Below are 16625 nucleotides of genomic sequence, written 5' to 3'. Positions count from 1 at the left end.
GGTGTTTTTTTCTTCTTTTTTGTCAGGTTGGATCCATGCTGTCTACACACCTAAAGATTCATTGGTTTTTGGTGGAAATTTCCTTCATAGTTTTAATATTATTGAACAACTAAATGTTTGTGAAATAGAAGAAAAGACACATGTAAGCATTTCACATTGTATTTCAAAAGAATTTTTTGATTGTTGGTTTGTATTTTAAAATGAATTTGTTAATTTTCATGTTATTTTTTTTTTATATCTAAAAACAAAATTTGCAATAACATGTATTTGTGAACAACCATGCTAGTTGTTGGTTCTTACTAGACGAATCACATGTACACTGTATTTGTTATGCAGCAGACAAAAATCTGTGAAACTGTGTCTCTTTCTCTTGAGACTGGTTTAACCTATAAAAGGCAAAGATCATCAAATGATGTTTCAAAAATTTTACATGGATATAGTTGTCATCAAAAGAAAGTAAAGACTAACTATTAGTTTTGTGCTTATTTAAAATGAAACTAAACATGAAAACAATCCCCTAGGATTTTTTTTTGTCTGTTGAGCTCACATTTATGCAACTTTTCTCTGCCATTTAACACTTTAGCATTTTAGGTGACCATATCTGGCTCAAATATTCTACCTGTTTTATCTTCATACAAGCTTGACCCAGCCTCTTGCATTAAGCTCAGAATGTCATTAAAAATAGATAAAATAGCAATCACATCATGTAGCTATATAGTTAATTGGAATCAATGTGAATAAATACGCATTACATTTGACAGAGCAATCTGAATGCAAAAGGGTTATGGACTAACATATGGGTTTCTGTTTATCATATTTCCCTTTCAAAGCATTACTCAAACAGAAGGGAGAAACACTGAAGTAGCCATGTGCTACAGCCACATAGCTGTGAAACTTCTTAACCATAGCATCCATGCTTCCGTCAAAAGATTTACTCCATTCCCCCACCTACAATCTATAGGTTATACTTTTGGATGATAATACCTAATATAACCAATGTTTTTTGTTTGAATTCAGCTCTTTCGTCAGAAATTAATTTCTAGATTAGCATGTTGTGTAGTTATTAGTCTTGATTCAAGTGCTTCAGAAATCCCTTTGTAATTTGGACAAGTTGGTGTGTTTATCTCCTTATAAATAAGTGGTTAGGCAAAAAAAAAAAAAAGACTGATAGAAAATATACCAGGCTATTTAATGTCTCCTTTTCTAAATTTAAAATTAAAACATTTTTTTTTCTTCCACTAAACAGGTTCCTCAGAAATTTCGTTATCCATTTTTCACGGAAATTTCTTGGTATGTGTTGGACCGATATTTGGCTTGTTTGACTGGTAAATCTTTCTTGCAAAAATCAGTCTATGAAATTGAGAAGGATGAAGATTCTGAGTTGGATGATTCTCGCCCTCCTTCTAGAGATCCTGAAGACTACTCAGATCGCAATCAAAACAGACAAGATGAAAAGGATCCAAAATCTTCTCAGCATAAGCTCTCTAAAAGTATAACTATTGAATTAACTCGCATTGATGAGAAAAATTTCCCTCGTGCAAGCAGTGATGAAGAAAGTGCACCAACTAAAGGCAGCCGGTCTAGACGAGGTAATGGGACAGATAGTAAAGGAAGAGACTCTAAAAGAGCTCGCTCACCTGCTAGCATTGACGATAAGAGTGAAACAGATGACCTCTTAAACGAAAAAGACTCAAAGGAAGATCTCTATAAAGACAGCATAACAGAAGGTGCTAAGTTTGTTCCCAAGAAAAATGTACATTTGACCAAAATTGAATTGGCTGGTCTTGAGAAATTAGTTCAATGGTTAGAGTCCTTGCCACCTGCAAAGAAAAATGTGCCAAAAGATATCTCTGAGCCAGACCAACTAATTAAAGAGTTCAAGGTTGGTTATATTTTCTTTCTCCATAAATCATCATAATTAATATTTTGCCTTTTGTATTTATATCTATTTTTTTGTTTGTACCTTGTAAGTCTGAGGTTTCAGACATTTTCTGGTCTTGGAATTTTGAAGAATTTTATGGGAGATGTATTAATAACTGTGCAACAAAAATGCCATGTCTATTATTTATATAATTGTTATTCATACAAATGATTAGATTCACAAATCTAATTTATTCTTTAGAATAAAAGTTTATAATATAATGTACATGTAACTTTTTTTTGGATGAAAACCTTAATGATACCAGCTTCAAAATCTCTCCTTTTTTCTTGAAGCAAATGTTACTTGATCACAAAGATGATGACCCACAACTATCTGTGACAGGGGAACCAATACTGCAGTGGCCTCCTTCTAAAGTGAGATTTATATTACATTATTAAATTACAGTTCTTATATTTCTGTGTGTGATGATTGATCTATTTGCTATTAAAACATTTCCTTTCATATATTTTCTGTATGCATGCCTGTCTTATTGCCAAATTTTTTGTGTGTGACATTTATATACACACAAATGAACATATTTATATATATATACACACACACGTGTGTGTTTGTGTGTGAATATACACACACCTTTACATATATACAAATTCACTTAAAAACTCAAGCTCTAAATCATTAAATAGTTTGATGAAAACAAAGCAACCTTTTTATATTAAATATTCTCCAGGATTGATTTTTTAAGAGAAATTTTAATCCATCATCCTTTTGAGTTTACAAAAACCAAAAATTTACCAGGAGGTTGATGTCTCCTCTCTTATCAAGTTTGACATTATACTTGGCAGTGTTTCACCTGGCCTTTAAATGAAATCTTATTTTATGTTGAAAACAAATCTTCATGCCTATTGGAAATTATAATTAACTTTAACATGTAATTAACATTTGTTAGAATATCCAATATTTTACAATTTGTTAATTGTAATTAATTTGTTTTCCAAATCTTAGAAGCTGAAACCGAAATTAAAGATGGGTCATATGGGCAAGGGAAAACTCAGCGGTAAGAATGCAGCCGCTCAGGCAGCATCAAATATCCGGAGACGAAGAACAAGGTGTAAGAAATGTGAGCCCTGTACACGTCAAGAATGTGCTGAATGTCATTTCTGTAAAGATATGAAGAAATTTGGTGGACCTGGGAGGATGAAGCAATCTTGTATCAGTCGCCAATGTATGGCTGTAAGTAATATTAAGTAATATTTTAATTTGAATAATTGTATCTTTTAGGTACTTCTTGCATTACCGGGAGATCATGTTGTAATGGGAATTCTGTAACATGAAACGTGTTTCCCTTGTTTTTTGATAGACATCATTAGAAAATTGTTTTACAGAATTTCACATTAAATTTTCAGAAACACATTTTCCATAACTGTGTTTGTGGAGAAATATGGATTGCTTTGGTAGAATGTCTCGTGTGTACAGATGTGGGTTCAAGTTCCACATGTGGTGTCTGATTTTTTTTTAAAGTTTCATTAACCAAATGTTCTACATGTTTTTTTTTCTTCTTTTTTTTGTTTTACACATTTTTTTCCCTTGAATAGCTTTTCTCTTTGGGTAGTGGGTGATAGTGGTTTAAATTGTTCATATCTGTGAATTTTCTTTCTTATAGGCGAGGTTATGCATGATCGGACTGTTAATGCTTCAACCATGAATGATCTTTTTGTTCTTAACAATGTAAGTTCTTTGATCTTCTGTTTTAGCCGGTATTACCTTTGTCTGCTGCATGTATGATTTGTGGAAAAGAAGGTACTACAGAAAAAGAGAACATAGAAGACTCTGTAAGTGCACTGATGGAATGTGGCATTTGTTGGGAAATAGTACATCCGAATTGCTTCAAGTTGAAAAATGAAAATATTGACGGTGAAGGAGTAATAAATGAAGATCTTCCTAACAGTTGGGAGTGCCCCAAGTGTTGCCAGGATGGTAAACGTGGACAAACTAAGGTGAATGCTTCCTTCTTTGCCATTGTTTATCAATATTTTGTGTATGGTGTATTTGTGTGTGTGTGTGCGTGCATGCGCATGTAAATATATATGCGTGTATGTTTGTTTCCTTAACCCTCTAGCATTTAAACTGGCCATATCTGTCCCAAATTTTCTACATGTTCTATGTTCAAAGTATCAAGATCTGGTATGTCACACCTACCCTGTAATGTCCTAAAGGATAAAGCTACATCAGTCTCAAAGCTACAATACATCATTAATTCAAAATAATGTGAATAAGCACTACATTTGATAGTAACGTGAATGCTAAAGAGTTAATGACTATTTTTTTTCTTGCAGCCACGAGTAATAAAATGCCAGCCAAAACCAAAAGCTATTGAGAGCCGACATTCTTCAACAAGCAGTGAAGATGTATCCTCAGAAACATCCGTTGTTCCAAATCTAAAGCAGGAACCTCCACCTTTATTTGAAGGCAAAAGGGTGACAGCAAAAGAAAGCAGCTCTAATAACTCCAACAACACGACAGCTCCCAAGGAAACCACTGTACCAAAACCTACAGTAAAAGATGAACCTGTTGCTTCAAGTCAAATAAAGAAAGAAGGACCAGAAGAAAACCCAGAAGGCCAAAATAAACGGAAATTGGATTCAAAAGTTCCACCAAAGACAAACAAGACCATCCCACTGAAAAAGGTTTGTGAATGCATTTTCCAATCTTTTTGATCATCTATTTATTGCTAATATAACCTATTTGTGAACTTTTTAATATATCAATGTAAACTTTTTAAATTTTCAACCACATTCTAAAAATTGTTTTGAGTTTCAAAAAGCTAAAAGCACTTAGTTAATTCATAAACCACAAACTCCTTGTCATTTTCTGTGAATTAATTAATTATTTATTTTTTTGACTAAGCAATATTATTGTAGGCCTATGTCCTCTGGCAGCAGCTTGGGCAAGTGTGTCTTCTCTGGCTTCAGTTTGACCAAAGCTTTCTGAGTGGATTTGGTGTGTGTTCCCTTGTCTTGGCATCATGTGATGGTTGTGAATCAACATCATTGTCATAGATGCAATGTAGTCATTCTCTCTCTCTCTTTACTCTTTTACTTGTTTCAGCCATTTGACTGTGGCCATGCTGGAGCACCACCTTTAGTCCAGCAAATCAACCCCAGGACTCATACTTTGTAAGCCTAGTACTTATTCTATCGGTCTCTTTTGCCGAACCGCTAAGTTAGGGGACGTAAACACACCATCGGTTGTCAAGCAATGTTGGGGGGACAGACAGACACACACACACACATACATACATACATACATGCATAATATATATATATATATATATATATATATATATATATATATATATATATGACCGGCTTCATTCAGTTTCTGTCTACCAAATTCACTCACAAGGCTTTGGTCGGCCCGAGGCTATAGTAGAAGACACTTGCCCAAGGTGCCATGCAGTGGGACTGAACCCAGAACCATGTGGTTCGTAAGCATGCTACTTACCACGCAGCCACTCCTGCACCTATTTTCCTTTCAAGACATAAAATATTACCTTAACTGGAAATGGGTGAGAGCTGGTGACAGGAAGTGCATCTAGCTGTGAAAAACCTCCCAAATTCCTATTTGACCCCTTAAGCATGGAAAAGTGAACATTAAAAGGGTCAAAATAATTACGGCGGGGGTGTTTTAGAAGACAATCCACTTGTTCTTTATGTCTTTGAAAGGAGGGGAGGTCACTTCTGTAGATTTGCTTGTAGCATTTCATCACTTATGAATTTAGTTATAAATTAACACTACTACTTCACAACCATTTTCTTAAATGCTTAAAGTGTTTGAAGAGGTCCCAACAGAACTTGAAAGACTTGGAATTTTTGGTGTGGGGTGGGATTGTTTTGAATGTTAAGGAAACTTCTCAGCTCAGGTATTGAAAATCTGCAGAATACATCAACACTTTTCTTTATTTTTAAATTTGCAGAAGAGACTTAACAATGATCGTCCTAAATGTGAATCATCTCAGCTTGGAACTTTGATGACCAGGAGGATGAAATGGTCAAACAACCTCGCCGGATCAGATGCTGCTTCTTGTTCCAATCCAGTGTCCGCATCTGTTAGTCGACGACCAAGAAGAGAGGTTGTTCCACCACGTCGTTACCTTGATTGATTTCTCTTTCCATTTCTTCCCTTCCCACCTTATGTACCCAAAACTTTCTTGATGCAGTAATTTCTTTGAATTAGTTACAGGTATTTTGGGTGGGAGTCTAGTATTCAATTTCCAGATTTCCCTTTTTGCCTCCCCTTTCTTGTGCTCACCACCCACGTTCTGTTTTCATAGTTTTAAACATCAAAGCTGGTTTAATCTGAATCTAGTTAACTTTCACATTGATCATTCAAAAGTAATTTGTTTTAATAATTGTAGTTTTTTGCTTTCATTTTCATAATTTCATGTGTTAAATATTTTAAATCATGACAGAAAAATCACTTTTAGTTGTTACATCATCTCTTTTTTTTTAAATTTAAATCATCAGACATTTTAAACCTGAAGTTGAAATTACATCCGACTTTCATATAGCTTTATTTATCTACTATTGAGCTATTTTTATACAAAGATTCTTCTTCATTGAAAGAACAATCTTTTTTCAATCTCTAAAAATAAGTTTTGTTATAGCCTTTCGTTAAGTGATGATAAAATTATTAAGACAGTTCTATGCTAAATGTGTAGCTCTTGTACATTGAATTTTTTCTCCCTATTTTCCTTTGTAGAAAAAGCTGTGTTGACTGTATGTGAATAAGAGGATAGGCATGTAGTTTACAACTCTGTGGGTGCATATAATTTGTGTGTATCTGTAAATGTCTGTGTGCAGGAGGCTGATAAGTAGTTATCTCTCAGAGATCCTTCTTAAACACTTCTATTCTTCGATAGATAGAAAATATTTTATAAAATTTTTAAATGTTAGGATTTTTTTTCAATGTTAGACCTTTTCTTTAAATTTTTATATTACATATTTTTCCTTTGTTCTTCCCCTTTTTGTTTCTTAGCTAAAGCAGTCTTGGTAATTTTCCATCTTCTCAACTGGGGACCAGATTGCCTAATATAATTTAAACTACTCTTTCTAATTTTTCTAAGACAAACCTACCATGGCTATCAATTTATTTCTTTTTTGGTTTTAAGTAGTTTTTGTTTAATATATTTTTTACTTTATTTTATTAGCCGAGTTTATATTTGTTTCAAGTCGGTTTTCTTTTATTTGATGTAAATGTGAGAACAATTGGCTTGTGGGTAGAGAACCAATTATAGAATTGTAAAGATAAGAATTTGAATCTCTTTAGGATAAATACTTAAGCTTTCTATTTTGGTGAGTGGCATTATGAAATACAATAATTCTTGTCTGTATTTTAGATTCTTGTTGACTTATTTTAAATATGGCTGAGACTTTTTCTATTAAAATTTCAGTTTAATCTTTATTATCCCATATCTATTAAATTGTACTTTCATATATTTTAAATTCTGATTACCATTTTAACCTCTCACTACTTTGGCTCAAAGCCACCTTTCTCAATACTATTCCCCTATTCAATTAAAGGGTCTTGTTATGCAAATTTCTTGATAACATTGCCAGTGCTGTGTAAAAAGCACCCAGTATATACTGTAAAGTGGTTGATGTTAGGAAGAGCATCCATTTGTAAGAAACCATACCAAAGCAGACAGGACTTGATGCAGTCCTCTAGCTTGTCAACTGTGAAACAGTCCAGCCCATGTCAGTGTAGAAAGTAGATGTCAAACAATGATTTCCTTTGTAATTCACTCATAATATTTAAAGTTTTATTAACCCTTTTGTTATCGTTAAGCTAGTGTTAGGAACATAAATTGTGACTAAGGTTTGGTGGAAGATTTAAATTCAAAACTTTTGAAAAGAAGACATTTGTACTACAGAACAAGAGCCAGTTTCAACCAGGTTGGTAACAAAAGGGTTAAACTAATTTTGATAATGAAGAATTTAGTAAAATAACTTGCGCTGGTGTTTTGGAACAGAACTTCACAATTTTTGACGGAGGTTTTAATTTAAATCTCTTTGAAACAGGAAGTTTGTATCTTAGAACTTAAGGTAGTCACAAGCATGTTGGTATCGAGCATTAAACTCCATGCAGAATTCTGTTTATATTATAAGACTGTTCTGTTTTTCTTAATTTCTTCAAACATTGTACAATAACTTATGGTAGTCTAAAACTTTGTTTTACGGTTCTTTGTGGTAAGACATTCCTTTTTAGACTTGTTTTTATGTAAGTGTATTTAGGAAATTCTGTGTTTGGAATCTCTTGTAATATTGGTAAGAATTTTCTACTGAAATATTAAATTACATCTTAGTTAACATGTCATTGTTTCATCAATTACACTTGTAAATAATTTTTACTAACTTTAAATTTTTATATTTTTTTTTTATTTTTAGATATGGCAATCCCCCCATCATTATTTAAATTGTAGACTAACATAGTGTATTTAAACAGTGAAAAGGCATATTTTTTTAATTAATGTTTGAATTACCATAATCGTTAAAATATTTTGCAAATATTACATTCTAAGTTCTGGGATTTTTCTTGTAATTCAACTTGAATACTGCTTCTCAGTCTCGGTGTTTGTTTAAAGATAACCATTCAGATCTTAAACTTGATGGTTCATTTTCGCTTCAATGCTGTGGATGGCAAAGGTAGTGAATGCTGGAATGAGTAGAGTACCAAACAAAATGACTTGAGGTATTTTGTTTTGTTTTTTTTTTTTCTTCATTCTGAATTCAAATCCCACTAGGTTTTCTGACTTTGCCTTTTCCTTCCTCTTGGTTTGATAAAAAAAATTACTGTTGGAGTTGATTCCTTATCTTCACTCTCCTACAAATGTGTGGCCTTGTGCTAGTGTAAGAAACTGTAATTACTAATTATTGTCATTTTAGTTTTAAAAAAAATTATTTTTGCATTCCATTGTTTTGAAATTTGTCTTTGTCATAAGTCTTCATTTTATTTCACCTTGATCGTTGTACTCCACTATTTAAGTGCCTCTACTTCTATCATGCAATTGTTTTCTCGGTGGAAATGATTTAGAAATTGCAGTTCTATTTCGTTCATTGTCAAAGCCGCTAGCTTTTTTGCATGTGTAGTGTAGTATCTTGTGCTGTACCCTCATCTTATTGTCCTATAAGTATGGACTGTTCATCTCTCCTTCACATTACTTTTTCTGCCAGCAAGTGAATCTCATTTTGATTCTCAACTAGGTCAGTCGGCTTGGAGCTTGTCCTGGCCACACTCTGCAGATTTGATCTGGGCACTGCAACATGAGAAAATATTTGTTAATCATACAATATTTAATGTTGCTTACATCAACTCTTCTCATATCTATTTACTTGTGTCTAGATCATGGATATATATATATATATATATATATTTTATAACATTGATTGGAGACCATTCATTGGTCAACATGTATTCTCAGCCAATCACTGCTATTGGATGGGTAGATTACCGTTTTTTTTTTTTTATATATAATTATTTTTGCAACTTATTTTTAATGGCTTTGTTTCATCTGTTAATTTTATTTTGGAATAAAAGGGAATGGTTTTATAGTTTTGTATTCTTGGTTGACCAATATTTTGGTGGAGAGGATGCACAATAGTATTTTTCATGTAATTATCTCATATGGGAAAGACTTGAGTTGAAATTTCTTTAAATTTTGATTTGCACTCTCATTTTTCTTGATAAATTTTTGTCTTGTTGCTGTCCTTTTCCAACCTCCACAAGTGAGGGGTGGGAAACACATTTTCTTATTTATTTCTGATAATTTTCATTCCAGTCATTTTAGTTTCTTTTCAGTGTGCATATGTAAAATTCGTACACACATCGGGTACAATTTTAAATCCACCTCAGTATGTGTGTATATTATTATATATATATATACATATATATATATATATAACTGTTTCAGGAGTTGAATATTTGTTTTGTTACAATTTTCATTTTTTAGTCTTTTATATAAGGGCTTTTTTTCTTTTTTTTTTTTTTTTACCATATTCAGTTTTCACACCCTTCTCTTTTTTTGCTCTCTTTATTTTATTTTTTTTGTTTTCTATCATTTGTCATTGTTAGAAGATGATTATTATACTTTTTATAAGATCTGAGGATTAGATATGTAGAAAATGTAATTTCAAGGTAGGTTATCTAAATTATTCTTAGTGTATTTTCACTTGGAAAAGTATGGTGAGGAAAATGTTTTAGTGTATGTGTGTGTAGACTTACATGAAATATGTAATCTCCTTACAGCAGGGCTAGCTACTTTACAGAATGTTTTTAAAAAAAAAATAATTTGTATAGCAACTTAATATAAATGTGACATGTTAAATGGTTGTTTCTTAATTTGCATGAAAACTTTGTTAAAGATCCTAAATTTTTAAGAGATAATTAAAAAAAAAAAAAATCTTGATCTTATATTCAGAAACTTGAATTACATTTGGACCAGGTTTGTTCATTGCATTTAATATATATTATGTATATATATTATATATTGTGTAAATATATTATGTATATATATTATATATAATATACATAATTTTTGAATCAGACTTTTAAAAAGAATCTTTGTGCTCACTTCTCCCGACTTGTCATTAATTTTAATTTGATTTAACCAAGTTTCACAGATCGCACTTCATCCTCTCATTCCCATTTGTTATGTCTTTTTTTTTTCCTTCAATTTTCTCATATTACTCATGCATACTTTTCTTCCATTACTAAGATCACCCATTTCCCCATTATGTCACCAATAAGTGTGTCATTGTATTTTGCTGCTGGCTATGATTGCAGATTATTTCCTCTTTACACCCCCTCTCTCTCTCATTTTTTTTTTCCTTAAAGAAATAAAGGTGTGAATCTATTCTTTTAAGACATGACCAGTAATAATAGCCTAATCACTTTTGAGCAAAACTGTAGCAAACATTTTTTGTAATAAAAATTTTCATGTTTATTTATATCTTTTCTTTTCAATTTTTTTTTCATAAAATTCAGTTCCAAGATAATGCATCGATTTGGTATAATCTACAAAAACATCCTTTTAAAAATACTCTAAATTCTATGACTAATTATATCAAATTGGGTATCAGTTAAGCCATTTCTTAATTCCATTTGATATTAATTTTCAAAACTTGATTTAATTACTAATTTTCATTTACTTACAATTTCACTAATACATTAGCCTTTTCCAATTTATTCATTATGTTCCAGTGAAAACAAAAAGTTAACTCCTAGGTTTCTAACATTTTCATGCTCAATGTTTGTTACATTTTGCTAACTGATCTCTCTTCTCTTGAATAAGAGAGTAACATCAAAGAGCTTCTTCTATCAATTAGTTATTTTTAATGTCCTGTCATGAAACATGTATATTTACTCTTGTAATTTCTGTTAGAATTAACAATCAACTGGATAATTGGCATTACTGCCTCTAATTTAATGAACTGATGTCCAAATTTCCTAATATCATGAAATTGTGTAAATTCCTGCAGTTTTGTAGGCATTTATACATATTCTTTATATACATACAGTTGATTTTTAATTTCTAGTTTCTTAGTTGCATTTATCTTTTTGGTTTCATATACAATTTAGCTGTTATATAGATAAAAACTGATATGTAGTTTATTATTAGTTTATATTTTTTCATAAACTTAATACTCTCAGAATGTTAAATTTTGTAGAAAACTTGACGCTTTTATCTATCATTTAAAGTATATTTAGTTTTAAAAAGTAATTTTTATCATGGCAAAATATTATTGACGTAGCTAACCAAACGACACACTTTGATGTCCTTTACTTTCCAGAGATTGGTGGACAGTTCTAGCGACCGGCAACCTCCATCCTTTAGGTTTCAACTGCGGAAGAGAACTCAGAGACAGAAACGACAGAAAGCTGTTGGTCGGAGAAGCAGGGGAGGATCTGGCCCCATTAGGCAGGCTGCTGTGGCAGCACAAGCAAAGCTATTAGCTGCTGAATCTGATCTTCCACTTGATGAAGATGATGATTTTGTTGGTTGTTGTAGCAATGTGAAAACATCTGCGAATTCAGAAACCAAACCACTAAAGGATAATTATGTTACTGAATCAAATGTACAAGCATCTACGTCAATGGCTGATATCCGTGTTAATGAATCGTTAAATGTGAAATCAAAGTCGTCGTCTTTAGAAGAAAGTGATCAACAAATGATGAGAGAAGTTCGTCTGGAACCTCCTATTTATGTTGTGAGACCTGCTCCTGTACCTCCTCCCCCAGACTTTATAACTTTGAACTCTGAGGAAATCCATGTCCTACGACAGGATCACTGGATGCGTGTGTTCTCATTTCTAAATGCTGCAGACTTAGTTCGTTGTATGTGTGTCTGTAAAACCTGGCACAGCTGGTGCATTAATCACACTCTATGGACCACTGTTGATCTTTCAGGCAGATTGATCAAACAGCAACATTTAATCGGAACTGTTTGTCGTCAGCCAAAATGTCTCAACTTAACATCTTCATTTTTCTCTTACAAACAACTATTTTGGCTCATAGCAAGATTACCACAACTTGAAAGACTTCTTTTGTGTAATTGTTGCTGGTCTACCATATCAGCCCTTTGTTCTTCTTCTTGTCCTTTATTGCGTTCACTTGATGTGAGCTGGGCAACTGGCATGCATGGAGATTGCTTCCGAGACTTGATTCTACCTCAGATTGATAGAAAACCTGGAATGAGGGATGTGAGTCGTCTTTGCAAGCTAAAACAGTTGATTGCATCTGGCACTGAGCTAACTGACAATGTTATGAATATAATAACCGAACACATGCCACAGCTAGAATTACTGGACATAAGCTACTGTACAAGAGTTACTGATCAAGCCATTGCCAATTTGGCATGTAGTTTGGCTTGTCGGCAAAAATTAAAGAAAATTAACATCAGTGGATGTCAGTATATTACAGAAAAGTGCCTACAACATTTTAAGAACTTTGATAATCTACATACACTGGATTTTAAAGGATGTGCAAAAATCCCTTTTTCTGCTCTGGAAACATTTGTATCAGCATACACAAATCAAAAATTGGTACTAAATGAAGACAAATTGATAACAAACGCCACTCCATGATACAATATAATTTCATCTTTATTACCACCACCGTCATCATCATCATCATCATCATTGAAAAGAACAATACAAAATTTTTTTAAAAATCTCTTTTTTAATTCATGACAAAAAAGATTAGCTAAGGATTGAATTTATTAGTTTATTTACATAGACTGTATGTGCTTAAAAAAGATGTGTAGGACTTTGTGGACATGTTTGTGAAATGACTATTTAAAAATAACTCCATTCTGTTTAACAAAGCAATTTCTTTTTAAAGTAAATTTTCAAATCTGTCTGCTTCTAAAAACTGCTGGCATAATGAAAATATGGGAAGACATAAAATTATCAAGAACTTCCAAATTAAATTCCTCATTCATATAATGAGTCATGATTAGTTATTAATCAAAGGTGTTTTTTTAATATATTTTGGGAATTCAATTTTTTTTTGACACCAGTTTGTAGATTGTACCTTAAGATGCAATTTCTTGGTTTTATGTCTGTTACTAATTTAAATTACAAATAACCTGAGAACTGTTTGATTTTATTATTCTGTTCAAAGTATTTTCAATTTTGCATAGACATTGCTTGATATTCTGTTAATTTCATAGTTATGACTTTGAACTATTGATTGCCTCAAAGATGATATGCCATTGAAAAAAAAACACATTTTGTTTAGTACACATCTAGAGTATTAGTATTTTGTATTCATTCACTGGTTCTACCTGTGTTGTTTGACAAAGCTTTTGCTAAGTTTTTTCTTTGTTATGAATTAATTTAGCGAATAATTAGTTTTAATGAAAAAACATTGACTTCAAAGGACTGGCAAAATACTTCTATCTGAGACAGTCATTTTTACTTAAATATATCTACTCACAGCCCACCCGAATTACTGGTATACTGACACTTTCAACATCATCATGGATACATTCCCTCCCCCTTTAATTCTATACACTGAAGAAGTTCTGTAGAATTACTGTAAAATTGTAATCAACAATTTTCATGTTTCATAAAGTATTGAAAATGCTGAAGCTTTGTGTGGGTTGTTTTTCTTGCAGATCTAGTTTCTCTCTACCTCTCTCTCTCTCTCTCTCTCTTTCTTTCTCTCTCTCTCTCTATCTATCTATCTATCTATCTATCTATCTCTCTATCTCACACACTCACAATACAAGAAATGAGATTTATCAATAATAGTGTATTATTCAAAATAGTGTGTGTGTGTGTGTGTGTGCATATGCATGCTACACACACTCACTCTTTGTCTCTCACTCTCATAATTTCTAAATCAACTTGTCATGTAAAGAGACAATGTCATTTTCTCAAAATGAAATACTTTTGATGTTTGTTTTAACACATTTAGACTGAGCTAGGTACATTAATTGTTTGATTTACTTTAGCTGACTCTGTAGAACACTATTCCCTCTTTAGGTCAGAGGCAGAGCACGCATACCCTCCTCCTCCGATCCAGTGAGTAAATCATGCCATTGGACATATGGGAGCTGCTCTAAGTGTACTCTTGGATTTTTAAAATCCTGTTTTATGAACATTTGGATGCAAGCATGGCCATGTTAAGTTTTCTGCAAACCATATGGTTTCAGGTACCATCTCACTGCATGGTACTTTGAGCAAGTGCATTCTATTTTAGCTCTGCTCTAACCAAAGCCCTCTGAGTGAATTTGGTAGGTGGAAACTGAAAGAAGCCAATTTTGTGTGTGTATATATAATTAGGTTAGATACAAAGTCCTGTTGCCTTTTGAACAAGTAAAGGAAGAACATGTTTTTTTGGTTGTAATGGATATATTTAATCAAGGTAATAACTTGCCTCATTTTTAGTAACAATCTTGTCTGGCTAATAAGTTGTTTATCCTTCTAGCATAAAAATCGTCAGTTTCTATTTTTGCTTCTCAAGTTGTGAAATTCTTTTACATTTAAATAGTGTTTCAATAGTTTGAAAAGATAATCAGGTGAATAAGGAAGATATGATCTAAACTTTCATATTAAGCTTCAGAATTTTGTTCTGCATAATTAAGGCAATAATTATGTCATGTAGGAGCAACACACATGATTAACCAATACTGGTAGCTTATTCTGCAAATTTTGAAGCAATGACTCCAGTTGGTGACTACTTATCAGCATTGTCTTGCTGAATTTCGACACTTCATGGTAGACAATACCTTTCATGTCCCGTCCGTCCCACCGAACGCTAAGTATAACTTTTCTTGGTGTGGTTTGCCCCTTTTCATTGGGTGATAACCATTGTCATTTCCTTTGGATGTTATTGTAAAGCATTTTTTGTCACTGGTTATTTTATCCCCCCAAAAAGGTCCCTAGCAAGTCTATTTAATGATGCACATATGACAACTCTGAGTTGAGTAGCAGTCAAATTATGTAGCACCCACTAGCCAAGCTTAGTTGTCTTTCCCAGTTTGTGCAGTTGCTTTACAATAGTCCTGTGACATGTATTGAACACTTTTACCACTTGTGCAGTTTGCTTGGGATTTCTTCCACATTCCATAAAACCTTTAGATTGCGGGGATAAGTTTCATCATCATCGTTTAACGTCCGCTTTCCATGCTAGCATGGGTTGGACGATTTGACTGAGGGACTGGCGAACCAGATGGCTGCACCAGGCTCCAATCTTGATCTAGCAATGTTTCTACAGCTGGATACCCTTCATAACACCAACCACTCCAAGAGTGTAGTGGGTGCTTTTATCAAAATTGTTTAAACCTTCGTTAGCATATTCGGACAGTTGGTGCTTCATTTTTATGGGCAGAACCAATATTTCTTACATCTTTTGCTGAGGAACTCTCTTTATATTCATACATCTTATGTGTCTGATCAGCACTCCTTCTAGAGGGCTCAAATTACAGAAATACTAAACAATTTAGTATCGAATTAGTTTGAAAGAAGCAAGAAAATGAAAAAGTTATATTGCATTCTGTATTGACAGTGTCTTCAAAGTTAATGTCTAAAATGCGGCAGAACTTGTTATCCAACTCTGTGTGTGTATATGTTTTTGTTTGTTTTGACATTTGATGGTTGTAAATGAGTGCCACTGTATTTCTAACATTCTGCAAAAACCCTGTCTGACCATGGAGAAATATATATATATATATATATATATTATCTTAGTTGGAAACTAGTGAGGGCTAGTGACAAGAAGGGTGTCTATTAGGAGAAAATCTGCCTCAATAAGTTCCATCTTGTCTATACAAATATATAGAAGTGGATGTTAAATGATCAGTGTCAGTTATGTATTTCTCCTTGTCCTGATCTCTTGTTTGTTTTTTTTTTTCTGACGGCTAGAGTGACTTCAAATAATAACTGAAGCAGAATGAATATCACAATTCGAATGCAATGGTTGTATCTTCTGTGTACTGATTTGTATTTTTCTCTCGCACAGAAAATGTTATAACTGTCTACCCTTATTTTTTACTTGTTTCAGTCATTGCTCAGCCACCACCTTAAAGAATGTTAGTCAAATGAATCACTTTTACTTGCTTCAGTCATTTTTGACTGCAGCCATGCTGGGGCACTGCCTTTAGTCGATCAAATTGATCCCAGGACTTATTCTTTGTAAGCCTAGTACTTATTCTATCGATCTCTTTTGTCGAACCGCTAAGTTA

General features: G+C 32.9%; 1 protein-coding gene across 2 annotated transcripts in view; it reads left to right on the top strand.

The window, feature by feature from the left end:
• LOC115222653 (lysine-specific demethylase 2A) overlaps positions 1 to 14027 on the top strand; it is an 87812-nt gene extending 73785 nt beyond the window's left edge. For both annotated transcript variants that reach the window (XM_036511688.1, XM_029792971.2), the window contains 8 exons: positions 27 to 142; positions 1247 to 1882; positions 2215 to 2295; positions 2885 to 3112; positions 3634 to 3876; positions 4216 to 4566; positions 5856 to 6011; positions 11728 to 14027. In XM_036511688.1, coding sequence (XP_036367581.1) covers positions 27 to 142; positions 1247 to 1882; positions 2215 to 2295; positions 2885 to 3112; positions 3634 to 3876; positions 4216 to 4566; positions 5856 to 6011; positions 11728 to 13020 — 3104 coding nt within the window. In that variant the 3' untranslated portion in view covers positions 13021 to 14027. The remainder of the gene's footprint in view (positions 1 to 26; positions 143 to 1246; positions 1883 to 2214; positions 2296 to 2884; positions 3113 to 3633; positions 3877 to 4215; positions 4567 to 5855; positions 6012 to 11727) is intronic.
• The last annotated feature ends 2598 nt before the right edge of the window (positions 14028 to 16625 follow it).

Source organism: Octopus sinensis, linkage group LG20 (genome assembly GCF_006345805.1).
Source record: "Octopus sinensis linkage group LG20, ASM634580v1, whole genome shotgun sequence".
Taxonomy (NCBI): domain Eukaryota; kingdom Metazoa; phylum Mollusca; class Cephalopoda; order Octopoda; family Octopodidae; genus Octopus; species Octopus sinensis.
Note: the sequence above shows the minus strand (reverse complement) of the source record. Positions and strands in the feature narration are given on the sequence as shown.